Below are 13591 nucleotides of genomic sequence, written 5' to 3' on the forward strand. Positions count from 1 at the left end.
GTGTATATATATATATATATATATATATATATATATATATACACACACACACACATAAACATATATATAAGTTTTAGTTGTAGATGGACACAGTACCTTTATTTATCTATTTTTATGTTGATGTGAAAAACCTTCAAGAACTGTTGTTATGAAGATTGCATTTGCAACAGAAAAATTGATGAGGTTCTCTTTTGTCCCTGGGACTTATCAGGGTCCCAGCCAGGCTCTGGGAACTGGGAAGCTGCTCTTTCACCTTCTCTGAGAACTGCTTGTGACTGCTACTGAGGCTTATTCCAGTATTAATTTTGTGAGGGAATTAACTCACATTGCTTCAAACCACTTAAATTTCTCAGCCTGAGTTACTGAAGAATGAGAATTGATGATTTTGTTATTTATAATCTGGTCATGATAACAAGGGAAGATTTTGATCCCAACATACATAGCTGATTTCTCTGGACATAGCACATAAGCTGGCTTTCTTTGTTTGTTCATGGGATTGTTGGGCATTATGGAAGGTCACAGGAAAATCCGAGGTGCCTTTGGACATAGAGTAGAGTCGAATCCTGTAACAGTGACCTGGCTTCACCTGTTTCCCAAAATTCCTGAAGTACCTGACTTCTTCTCTGGTAGCTAACTTTTCTGTACATTAGATCCAGCTGTCTGTTTGTGGTCTGTAGTAAATGTATTAACTTCTGCTCAGACACATACCAATGCTAGTTAATGTTAGCCTCTTCCAAGAGTTCTTGCTGTCCAATTTGCCCCCACATGGCTTCTGTTGCACACTCTGTTGTGTAGGAGTCGTTGGAAGGAGCATTCTGCTGTTTTGGATAATCGGTTTTCAGTCAGTATCTTGCTTGTTCTAGCATGTGGTATTGTGAGCCAATAGAAAAAGCAAGACACAGCTTCGCTTCACAGCCAGAACAGCAGCACTCTTCATTCTTGCTTGTGTGGGGTCAGGAATTCTACTAGCAACTTCTTGCTTTGCTGATCCATGTTGATGGTGGCAGGAGTGCTTTTGCTTGGATATATTATTGTGTTGGGCAGCCACCGCTGGCAGGACTATAGAGCTTGAGCTTAAGAAATGTATGGATGGTGTCATCTTCATAAATTGACATGGATGTCTCTGCAGATGTGGTCACTCTAAATTATCAACCCTAATGGAAGAAAGAAGAGTCTTGGCTGAGACCAGTATATAATTCAGTGACTATTTACATTTGTTTGCTTCATCCACAAGTATTGAGCCCATTATCTTTTTTCCCTGTGCTTCTAATTTTGTGGTGGACCTGGACAAGAATCTTGGAGAGTAAACTTTTTAGATGGTTAATATTATGTAGTAATTTTTCTTGCTCAATTAAAATTCATTTCTCTGAGCCCCAGTGAAACACAAGCACCTGAATAGGATTTCTAACAAGTTTACACTTTAAACTACTTGATAGCTACATGAACTGTCACCAAGAAGACAAGCTAAGTTTCAGGCTTCAAAACACTTGGGGAAATTATTTTGTTGTTTTTTTGGGTCTTTTGTTTTTTTAGCTTTCTGAACTTATGTTTCTAGATCTCCTCAGTAATGACATCTGGTTTCTGGATAAAAAAATGTTAAACCAGCAGCTTATGAACATTCTTGTCCATCTCTAGGAAATGATGAGTGTCATGCATGGTTGATGTATTCGCTGAGTATCTCTGGGCAAGTAAAAGCATATAGGAGTGCTTTAAAGAATCCCAAGACTGGAATGGTCTTGAACCTCAGGAAGACAGAGTAGAAACAAGAATGCAGAGCCCAAAAGCCTGTTTCCAGGAAGTAATCTCTCTCTCTCTCTCTCTCTCTCTCTCTCTCTCTCTCTCTCATATGTGTCTATTTCTTCTTTCCCTCTCTTTGTGCATTTGTGCACTAAATTCCTTTACTTCTCAGACACATCTTAGTATAATGACAAAGTATTTATATATTACCATTCTCATATATTTATATATTACCATTATATGAAGACTGCTCAACTGTCTCTTGTCCTATTCCAGATCCCTGTAGGAAAGGATCTGGATTTAGATCAGATGTCTACCCTGTCATCTGTAACTACTCAGAGAAGGTACAAACAAGGTGCTGAGAGCCCATCCTTAGGGAACAGGGGATAGTAGCTGCTTATGGCCTGGAATTTCTTGTTTTGTAGGCCTAGAGCTTTCCAAAGAATTCTCAGGAAATTATATCAGACTCTTGCTAAAATTGTGTGCTTTAAAAAAAAAAATTATGTGTTATAGCAAATGGATTGCTTTGGTTATTTCGTAGTTTTAAACTTATTTCTAATACAAATGTCAACTCACACATATTTTTCAGTTCAGTCAAAAAAGCAATAGATGGCTAGAGATGTACCTCTGGGGAAGAACCATTGCCTAACATGTTTGAGGCCCTGGGTTCAATCTTTAGTACTACACCAAAACAAACAAAAAACTTAAAACAGCAATAAAAAAGACTAAAAGTTTTCAGATAAGTAATTTAACTGTTCAGGGCAAGGCAGCTGCATGAGTTCCTTTTGAAGAAATCAAGAAACAAAATCTTAAAAACATTGTTCAGTAACCCATCCAAATATCCCCTTTTAAATCACTTTTTGACTTTGTAAACAGAAGACCTACATGATTTTTAAAGACTTCCAGAGAAGATTCTTCAGCTTCTCCTTCACTGCCCGCTGCCATGTAGCACTGTTTTCTATAGATGAGAAAATGAGGCTTGGAGAGGTGATCTTAAGTTGGTTTTGAAACATGGTGGGTCATAAATAATGACTGAGCCAGGACAGAATTCCTGCTTTCTGATTCCCCATCTGGTGCTTTTTCTGCACAGCCACGTGAGGAGGAAAGGAATCTGATTAGGAGCCCAGGCAAGCCCTTCCTAATCTTTTGGTGGCCACAGTTTTCAAGGAAGATACTCTGTAAGAAAGCCTAGGCTTCTGCACCCATAGCAGCACTGTGGTCTAATTCTTAACGCTTCTCTCTTTAATTCCCCTTAGATCCCTTTCAAGATATTGTATAAGAAGAGAGAAATTTCTCATTTACTCTTTTAATAAAAATTCCTTAAGTACCTGCTTTGTGCCAGGTCCCAGGCTAGACACAGCATACATAGCTATGCAGAGAATTCTGTTGGGCTTAACTTTGAAAATTGTAGGTGGATACTACAGGATACAGCAAGAGATGACCCAAGTCCATGCCACCATCATATGATTGTGTCATTTCCAAGCATGTCCCTTTGAGGAAGGAAATGTCTGTATAGTAACGGTAGCTAATGAGTCCTGCATACCAGCTGTGTGCCAAGCACTGAACTAGATATTTCTTATATTCATTATCTTATTTAAACCTTACAGCAACTCAATGGCATTAGTATTGTAAATCTCTTTATGTAGATGAGGTTCAGAAAATTATTACAATAATAACATTTGAATTACTTACTGTGCATCAGGTGCTTTGTTAAATGTGTTATATGAAGTATGCTTAATCTTCACAGTAGATCTATGATATTCAGCTATAATTTAAAAATAAATAAATAAAGATTCACTTATTTATTTATATTAATTTTTGGTGGTGCTAAGGATCAAACCCAGCCTTGTACATGATAGGTAAACACTACCACTGAACTACACCCCCAACCTTAATTATGTTCATCTTAAAGATGAAAAAAACTGAGGATCCAAGAGGTTAGGTGCTCAGGTCACAGAAGTAAATGACATACCTTTGATTAAAATTAGCAATGATTTGCCCAACTGTATACTTCAAAGCCAAGATTAGGATTACTTTAAATGACACTCTGATATTCTTGCCTTCATAAGTAGATCAGAAACAAGATCCTTTCTGAGGCCTGGGTGTTAGGGCTCAGTATCTGGTTCCTGCTCATCTTGGTACAGTGGCCACCAGAAGTATCAGGTATCAGTGCTCTGTTGGCCATGTCCTGGGTTAGCACAATGTTGGGAATTCCAAGAAGAGCCACATGTAGACTCATTTGAATCCAAACAGCATGAATCTATAACCATGTTTTTCCATCTTCCATCACTGATCTTTCCCTGCGCAATTAAAAATCTACCTTCTTTAGGTTTAAATTTGAATCAGTGGCTTGCACTTAAAAATTAAAATAGATTATAATATAATTAAAATTAAATAGATTATAAATGGTTTTTATTTTTAATCTAAGCCAGAGAAAAGTGGGGGGGTGGGCATTGTAGCAAGCAGGTTATAAATGTGATATAGACAAGGTATACTTTTAAATGTAAAGGCAAATTATAAATAAAGAATTAATAATTAACCTTTTCAATATGTTGGCATTTCCAGAACTGATGGGAAAATATTATTATACCTCCTTGCTTCTTATTGGCTTTTAAATTTCCCAGTTGTTTCCTTTCCAACCTGGAAGCCTCCTTAATTCCTGATTTTTCCATTTGTTTCTTCAACAAATATTTACTGTGGACCAGGCGCTATAGATTCGGCTGTGAATGATACAGACGTAAGAAATGCATTATAGCCGTGATAAACACCACAGAGGAAAGTGTAAGGTGCTATTAAGATAGTAACAGTGGTGGGGGAGGGAGAAGAGCTGGGAAGGAAGGATGGATTCTGAGGGAAGTGATTTCTGTGCTGAGACCTGAAGGAAAGGAGATAGTCAGGTAAGACAAGGGCTGAAAGAAAGCAGTCAGCCTGAGGGAAGCACTGAGGACCTGGCTCATTTGGAGAACTAAAAAGTTGTCCAAGACAGGAAAGTACGTTCAGAAAAAAAGGAGCCACATGTTGGTAGAAGAAGCTTTCTTTAGCTTTTTAAGAATTATAACTTCTGGAAACCCCTCATTTTGCTGACATCGTTATTCTCGTGGTATAAAGACACACTGGGCATATTTCAAGGATGCTGTGGGGAGGAGTAGAAGCTCAGGCTAAGGGGGAGGCTGGGAGGGAGGGGCTCTAAGGTGACTCTGGTTCTGGGTGCACTGTCTCTTCAGGCCTGAAGACAATTGTTGGTGCCCTCATTCAGTCTGTGAAGAAGCTGTCAGATGTGATGATCCTGACTGTGTTCTGCCTGAGTGTTTTCGCCTTGATCGGACTACAGCTGTTCATGGGGAACCTGCGAAACAAGTGTGTCGTGTGGCCCATAAACTTCAATGAGAGTTATCTTGAAAATGGCACCAAAGGCTTTGATTGGGAAGAGTATATCAACAATAAAAGTAGGTGGCTCCTCCCCTGCAAGGGGAAAAACCCATCTGTGCAGTCAGAGCCACCACTGGGCTTAAAAAAATAGTTGGGCTCAGAAAGGAATGGCAGTGTTACCAGAAGCAGCCTCAGGAGGTCATTTCCTTTCCCCAAGGCCAGATTGTGTTCAGAAACTCAAATGCCAGCACTCTCTCCCTTTTTTTCTCTTCTACCCCTTGAAACCCAATGAAACTTTATACAATCTTCACATGTACCCACAAACTTTTGCTCTAAAATTCAGGCTTAGAAACTTGGTCCAAATTCTTCCTTCCTTTGCTAGGTTGCCTGGGGTAGTTAAATATTTAGTCCAAGATATGCCTATGCATAGAACTCAGGCTTTTTTAATATTAATTAGTAAGACATTAGTAATTGACCTAGTCTAGGGAGTCAGGCAATCTCCAAGACACCTTTTGAAGTCAGTTAAGTAACCATTAGAAAATGTTGCAAAGGAGATTCCAGGAATACCTGCCTTCTAGTTTAAAATAGGGCATGGTAACTAGTGACCAACTAGTGAGGAATTCTAGAATATCTTGATAAAAATAAGTCATAAGATGTTTTAGCCAGCTTTTTCACTGCTATGACTGAAAGACCTGCCAAACAATTTTAGAGGAGGAAAAATTTATTTGGGGGTTCACAGTTTCAGAGGTCTCAATCCATAGGGACTGAGAATGAGTGGCAGGCTTCATTCCCTGGGGCTCAAGGTGAGGCAGGACATCATGGTGGAAGAGTGTGGCAGAGGAAAGCTGCCCAGGATGTCACATCAGGAATCTGAGAGAAACTAAGCTCAACTCACCAAATGTATACCCCAAAGGCACACCACCAATGACCCACCTCCTCCGGCCACACCCTACCAGCCTGCAGTTACCACTTAGTTAACCCCTGTCAGGAGATTAATTTCTGATTGGGGTAAGCCTCTCATAAACCACCTTGCATTGTCTCATACATGAGTTTTTGGGGAACACCTAATATCTAAACCATAACAGTACAAGATTAAAATTGTCTAAAGGGATGAAGAACTCAGAAAATTACTTTAGACCCGTTTTTTTCAGGTACCAAAACCTAATATATATGTGATGAGAAGAGTATTATATGAAGGGCTTCAGGGGAGCACTTTAAATTTGTAGATATCTATAGGAAAATCATTAATGGGAAGGACTTCTCATCAGCTTTCAACTGCTGGTGGAAAAGATTTATATGAGCTAAAAATCAATAGCTATTTCTGTTGGGGCTAGCCAGGAACAGTATAACCTTATTCTCTCATTCACTTCAATTTGCCTTTTCATTTCTTGCCTCTTCAAATTTTTCTAGCAAATTTTTACACGGTTCCTGGCATGCTGGAACCTTTACTCTGTGGGAACAGTTCAGATGCTGGGTAAGTAGCTCACCTAATTTTATTCTCCTTCCTTAAAATAATATGCCTATTTTTAGTTGGATGTAAACGGGCAATGTTTCCACTTTTCTTTGAACTCATAAAATAAACCCTACAATCAGACCTTACCTATTAGTTAACTCAGATTTCCTACTGTTTTATATTTGTCCATCCAAAGATGACATTTCATCATAAGGTGAATGTACCTGTAGTCTCAAATTAAAAATTAACGATGTTAAAGGATAAAGAGAAAATCTATAACACCAGGTAGCTTACCACCTCTTATAGATTCCCCTTGTTCTATCTTAACACAGTTAATACAATGTAAAATAAGGACACCATCTTAGTGATAGTTTAGCATCCAAGGATGACCCAGAAATGGTCTAGACCTGACATGGGGGAAAGAACAGATAACAACATAGTATTTGAGTCCTGCTTCTCTTAGCTTTTGACCTTTGCCAAGCCACTTAACTTATCTGAGCCTTAATTTCAGTAAACATAAGATAGATTTAATAGGTCATGTTCTGTCTTCCTCATGAGTTTACTATAAGGAGCCAATTAGATAACATACATGAAAAATGCTTTGTAAACAGAGCTATTCAAATGTACAGAAGTAGTGTTATTATTCAGAGTATATTGGTCCCTTAGGAACTGGTACTTTAATATGACAATGACAACAAGAAATCCATTTAATTTTTACATTGAAGTAGATATTAAAGATTTCATTGAAAACAAAACAGGTGAATCCAAAAACAGAAGAATAGTATAACTGAGGTTACCAAAAATCTCCATTATGACTTAGGTCAACACAGCAAGTGTTAAAAGAACATAGACAACTAAAAGGAACATATAGGCATTTGTCACTTGGGAGAATAGCTAAATTGAATTTTATTGAATTACAGATTGATATGAATCTGGGACAGTGGTTTTCATATTTTGTCATGAATAAGGATTACCTGGGAGCTGAGTGTAGTAGCCCATGCCTGTAATCTCAGCAGCTCGGGAGGCTGAGACAGGAGAATTATGAGTTCAAAGCTAGCTTCAGCAATTTAGTGAGGCCCTAATGAACTAGTGAGACCCTATCTCTATATAAAATATTAAAAAGGGCTGGGGATGTGGCTCAGTGATTGAGAGTCTCTGGGTTTTATCCCTGGTACAAAAAAAAAAAAAAAAATTACCCGGGGCTAGGTATGTAACTTAATGATAACACTTGTCTGACATTTCCTGGTTCAATTACCAATATTGGGGGAAAGAAAAAAGTTACCTGGCATATCTCAAAAGTGCAGGTTCCTAGATCCTATTTCCAAAGCTTTCAGCTCTTAGTTTTGGGGTAAGCATAGAAATCTGCATTTTTAAGGGACTTACCATGTGATTCTGATGTAGGCTCTGCTCTGAAATTGACTAGCTACTTGTGTTCTCTCTCTCATTTTATTTTTCTTCTTCCAGTTTGTTGGCTTGGCTTTGTAAATAGTTACTTCCTACCTATAAGGCCATGGAGTAAATAAAATTATGTTATTTAATATCTTTAAGATTATGGCTTGTGGAATTATGTTGAAAAGTCCTGAATTTCCCTTTCTTTCTTCAGGCAATGCCCAGAAGGATACCAGTGTATGAAGGCAGGAAGGAACCCTAACTATGGTTATACAAGCTTTGACACTTTCAGCTGGGCCTTCTTGGCATTGTTTCGCCTTATGACCCAGGACTACTGGGAAAACTTGTATCAGTTGGTAAATAATACTTCTTTTTCTTTGGCAGTAGAGTCTACATGGGGCAGCGTGGGCTTGGGGGACATTCTGTGTGAGTGACCTTTAGTGAAGACGTTAAACAGGATCTGAGGATGGCATTGCCCACCGTCCATTGCTTTATAATATTTAGAACTGGGAATTCTCCCAGTTCTCATCCCTGTTTCTCAAATACTTAGTCATGTATAGTTGTAGAAGCTTGTAGCACTGTTAGCTTTTGCCTGGCTTGGGAATCTGCTGTCTATACTTAATTCCTATTGTTTTACCACTTGCAGTGTATCTCCTTTTGGGTTTCAGGGCTTAGGACTTCTGTTTAAGAAATACTAAATACCTGTTTGTGTAAGATGAAATTTTTATCCAAAAGGGCTTTGGAGTTTAAATATGTCAGCATTTTTGAGATTTATAATATACTTGGACTTGTTCAAACAGGTTGTAATGGTAGAGATAAGGTCAGTCTCATTCCATCAGGCCATATTGATGACTAAACACATTGTCTAATTTTGCTAGTTGTAGGATAGATTTATGATAAGGGTCTTTCGGCTTAGAAATTCCACAATAGTCCATTGTTTTCTTTTTGACTCTGGCATTTGGTGATGCTGTAAGGGTCCGGCGAAGCGTCGGAGAAAGAGACCACCAAGAGACCACTCATGCAATTGGCAGAAGGGGATTTATTGAACCAGCATGCTGGGGCTCCATGCCTACTCAAGAAAGGAGAGCAGCCCAGAGCCTAGAGCAGGGGTTGAACAATGCTTAAGTACACTTTTTGGAGGGGGGGGGGGCTTTGCATACATCAGAACAAATCATCATGAGGCGCGGGAAAATTGAACAACAATTCTTAGACTTGATTAGTACATTCATTGGCAGGAACAGGCTTGGCAGGGGTGATTGGTCACTTCTAAGCGGGGTACACATTCAAACTGATTGGTTTTGGGGCCTGAATACCTACGTGCCGGGCTACTCAGAGCCCTTAGTTATTAAACAGCCAGAGGATCAGGAGGAATATTTACTGGGCAGTTCAGGTATTGTCCTAACAGCTACAGGAATTTAACCCAGGCTTTGCAGTTTAGAAGCAGGTTTACAATGCCTGGTCCTTTACATTTTAACTCAGGCTTTGCAGCTTAGAAACTTTACCCTTTCAATGCCAGTTTGTTTAAGAATAAAAAAACATGCCCTCCTCATGCATGAAGGATCCTCTTTCAGGGAAGCATCTAGTTCAAATCCCCAAAGCAGTTCTTATTTTTCTGTTGGACACTTTCCTCAGGTTTGACTCTTCTCATGAAACATTTATGATTACAATAAGTTCCTTTAAGTTTTGGGGATTGAAAGGATGAAGATGAAAACTCAGGAATAGTGGGTTTCATTTACATAACCTAAAACCCAATTGTTCTTTGATGTTCATTTGCTCACTGTTAGGGAAAGGAATAGGTCTAGGATCAATCCTCTTCCCTTTTTCTCTTTACCTCTCCAGTCCTTCATGTCATATTGTTTTAGAACTAACTGATGAAGTAAAATATAATTCTTAATTCAGGATGTGTTTTCCTTAAACAAATGAATAAAGCATTGTTATATGAAAGAAGTTTATAGGAAGTATTTGGGAATGGAGAAAGATCCCCCATACACAAAATAGATAGGAGGAACTACTGCCACTTAGTGTGAGTTAAGCATAAGGAAATCCATTTGGCCACTGAGGATGTGTTTCTCTTCAGTAAGAAAGAGTACCACACAAGAAAGGACTGTCCTATTCAAATTGCAGATGGTGCCCCTACAGAGGAACTAGGCTCACAAGGTGTTTTCAGCCTACTTCATTTGATGCAAGTGACTCAAAAAAAAAATGGTTTTATCTTTGCAGACCTTACGAGCAGCTGGAAAAACATACATGATCTTCTTTGTCTTAGTCATCTTTGTGGGCTCGTTCTATCTGGTGAACTTGATCTTGGCTGTGGTAGCCATGGCTTATGAAGAGCAGAATCAGGCAACATTGGAGGAGGCAGAACAAAAAGAGGCTGAGTTCAAAGCAATGTTGGAGCAACTTAAGAAGCAACAGGAAGAAGCACAGGTGGGTGATTAATTTTTTGAAGCAGACCTTCCTGCCAAATCACAGAGATTAAGGCTCCATCTGATTGCCACTGCAATTGATCTTTCCTAAGTACATTATCAAATAGAGGTCATTGATCTAATTAAAATAACCCAAGTAACAACTGCAGATGGTTAATCCAATTATTCTTTTTTGTCTTAATGGCCAAATCGTTTGTTAATATGTTAATATGATCTTTTTCTTTTTTTTTTCTTTTTTCTTTCTTTTTTTTTTTTTTTTTTTTTTTGAGACAGGGGTCTCACTCTATTACCCAGGCTGACTTGAATTCCTGGGGTCAAGCAGTCCTCCTGCCTCAACTTCCCAAGTACCTGGGACTACAGCATGCATCACCATGCCTAGCTATTAGTATGTGTTAATATGATCTTTTGTTGAAGATCATCTCTTCAGTGTTCAACTCGTTTGTTGACTGGGGGGAAAAAAAAAGTAACCAGAACAGTTCAAATAGTTCTTCATATAAGCATAGCCTCTTTTTTTTTTTTTTTTATGTTTGGGATTCACCCCAGGGTCCTCCATATACTAAATATGATCTCTACCACAAAGCTGCACCCTCAGATCCCCTTCAGAGATACTCTATGGTCATAGAGTATTGTTTCCAATTTAAAAGGAGAAACAGGGGCCGGGGATATAGCTCAGTTGGTAGAGTGCTTGCCTTTCATGGACCAGACCCTGGGTTCAATCCCCAGCACCACACCAAAAAAAAAGGAGAAATAGGCCAAATATTAAAAGTAAAACTTGAAAGTAACCTGTTACCCTAACAATTTATATACACACATGCTAGGCACAGTGGCACACTCCAGCAATCCCAGTGACTCAGGAGGCTGAGAAAGGAGGATCACTAGTTCAAAGCCGGCCTCAGCAACAGTGGCACTAAGCAACTCAGTGGGACCCTGTCTCTAAATAAAATACAAAATCGGGCTGGGGATAGGAGTGGGGATTTGGCTCAGTAGTTGAATACCCCTGAGTTCAGTCCCTGGTACCCCCGCCCTGCCAAAAAAAGAATAAAACCCAAAGTTGTCACCGTTGGGTTCTGATCCGATCACTTAAGGCTGTGTGCTAGATGACAGATTTGCCTAGATAACAGAGCCAGCTAGACCTAGCCATGGCCACCTCTCTTCTCTAGCTATGGAATGGAAATTTGCTCCACATACTGGCTGGCTCAGGTGACCCTAAGTAATGCTTCTGAACCTATCTGTCACTGTGTTCCCTTTCTAGGCTGCCGCAATGGCCACTTCTGCAGGCACTGTTTCAGAAGATGCCATTGAGGAAGAAGGTGAAGATGGGGTTGGCTCTCCTCGGAGTTCATCCGAAATTTCTAAACTCAGTTCAAAGAGCGCCAAGGAAAGACGTAATAGGAGAAAGAAGAGGAAGCAAAAGGAACTCTCTGAGGGAGAAGAGAAAGGGGATCCTGAGAAGGTATTTAAGTCAGAGTCAGAAGATGGTATGAAGAAGAGGGGCTATCGAATAGGGAGGAAATTCTCCATTATGAACCAGGTAAACTCTTTGTACTAGATCAGATAAGCCTAGAAATTCTGTTTTTTTGCTAATCCTGCTTGATTTTATTTCCTCTCTGGCTTCCCGACTTTCAAACCAATCCCTGCATCTTCAGTCCCCCCTCCTCCTATGCTCCACATTGCCCTCCCCTAGGAAGAAGCATTACCAGCATTGGGGATGGCTGTTCTCTAGTCCTGCCCTGCCTTCCCTGATGTAACCATCACCTCTGGTGGCCTTGCTTCACAGTAAAATGAATGTCCCACCAGCAAGCATCAAGTTCTAAAAATATTAGGAGGAACTTTTCTTAGCAGTTGAGCTTCAGACATCTTTGTTTAAGAATTGCATATAATTGTAGGTAATAATAATAAAAATAGTGGGAAACTCTTTAGCATACCTTATTTCAGCTTGACAAGTTATAGTAATGAACTATCCTAGATATTCTAGACATATAGTGTTGTGCTGATAAGTTAGCCAATAGTATGTCAAAAGCCTCCAGTTTTACACAACTTGGATTAATGAGGAAACTAAAAGAAAGAAAGGAAAGAGGATATATAATTGTTGATCATTCTACTACTATAAATATCATCATATGATAAATACCTTTGGGTTTTAAACATCACCACTTAGGGCATTAAGAATTAAAATTTCCCCATCTTAAAGAAATGCTAGAAAGTTTAAAGGTACAGAATAGATTATATTTACTGTACATTGCAATGTCTCCAGTGTCTCTCCCTGCCCCGCTCCAGAGATGGTTCATTTAGCCACTTCTTGGTGTCTCTCACTTTCCATTCAGTCTTTGGCCAGTCTTGTTCATTTTAACACAGCAAATCTCCCACCATCCCTTCTTTCCATTCCTATTAATCTGGTTTTTTTTTTTTTTGTTGTTGTTGTTGTTGTTTTGTTTTGGTTTTTTTTTTGTGTGTGTGTGTGTATGTGTGTGTATGTGTGTGTTGCTGGGGATTGAACCCAGGGCCTGTGCATGCAAGGCAAGCATTCACTGAGCTATATCCCCAGCCCCCTCTATTTAATCTTATCTTAGTTCAGATTTTGATTTTCCCTTTAGTCTTTCTCCCTCTCCTTATGGTATGGGCTATCAGCAGACCACTTCCTAAAATGTAGCTGTCGTTATTCAAGAAGCAAGCACTTATGGAGTTTCTACCACATATCAAGGATCCCAGAGACTAAGAGATGGTTTAAACGTCATCTCTACCCTAAGGAGTTTACAGGACAGTGGGACAGCCGGATACACTAAAGAATTATTTATGTAATAGTTGGACAGTATCATTCCATAATTGAGATATACTGGGGGTAATTTTAATTTGTGTACCCTAAGTTTGGATTATTTGTTGGATAACAAAGTAGAACGGTCTTTTAGACACGTGTATAGTCAAATGATGGCTCAGGGAAGAGGTCCTGAGCGAGAAGTGGTGATTGGAACCATGAAACTTGATGAGATCTCACTAACTGAATGTGTCAGGTAGACCAAAAACATGACTATTGGTGTTAATGGAAGTAGGAGATGGAGCTCATGAAAGAAAACAGATGATGACTGCTTAGAGGTGCCAAGAGAGCCAGGAGTTAATGAAACTAAAAGTAGAAGAGTTGGAGAGGGCAGGGCAGTGATCCAGGGGGTTGAAATTTAACAAAGATGCAGAGTGAGATTAGAATGGGAAGAGTCCAGTGGAT

The 13591-nt window shown here is 39.3% G+C and overlaps 1 protein-coding gene across 1 annotated transcript in view; it reads left to right on the plus strand.

Moving 5' to 3' along the window:
* SCN8A (sodium voltage-gated channel alpha subunit 8) overlaps nucleotides 1-13591 on the plus strand; it is a 176337-nt gene that overhangs the window by 86880 nt on the left and 75866 nt on the right. Inside the window, exons 7-11 of the mRNA XM_081310121.1 lie at nucleotides 4962-5183; nucleotides 6517-6580; nucleotides 8163-8304; nucleotides 10169-10375; nucleotides 11627-11905. Coding sequence (XP_081166247.1) covers nucleotides 4962-5183; nucleotides 6517-6580; nucleotides 8163-8304; nucleotides 10169-10375; nucleotides 11627-11905 — 914 coding nt within the window. The remainder of the gene's footprint in view (nucleotides 1-4961; nucleotides 5184-6516; nucleotides 6581-8162; nucleotides 8305-10168; nucleotides 10376-11626; nucleotides 11906-13591) is intronic.

This window comes from Spermophilus citellus (assembly GCF_964194105.1).
Source record: "Spermophilus citellus genome assembly, chromosome: 10".
NCBI classification, from domain to species: Eukaryota; Metazoa; Chordata; class Mammalia; order Rodentia; family Sciuridae; genus Spermophilus; species Spermophilus citellus.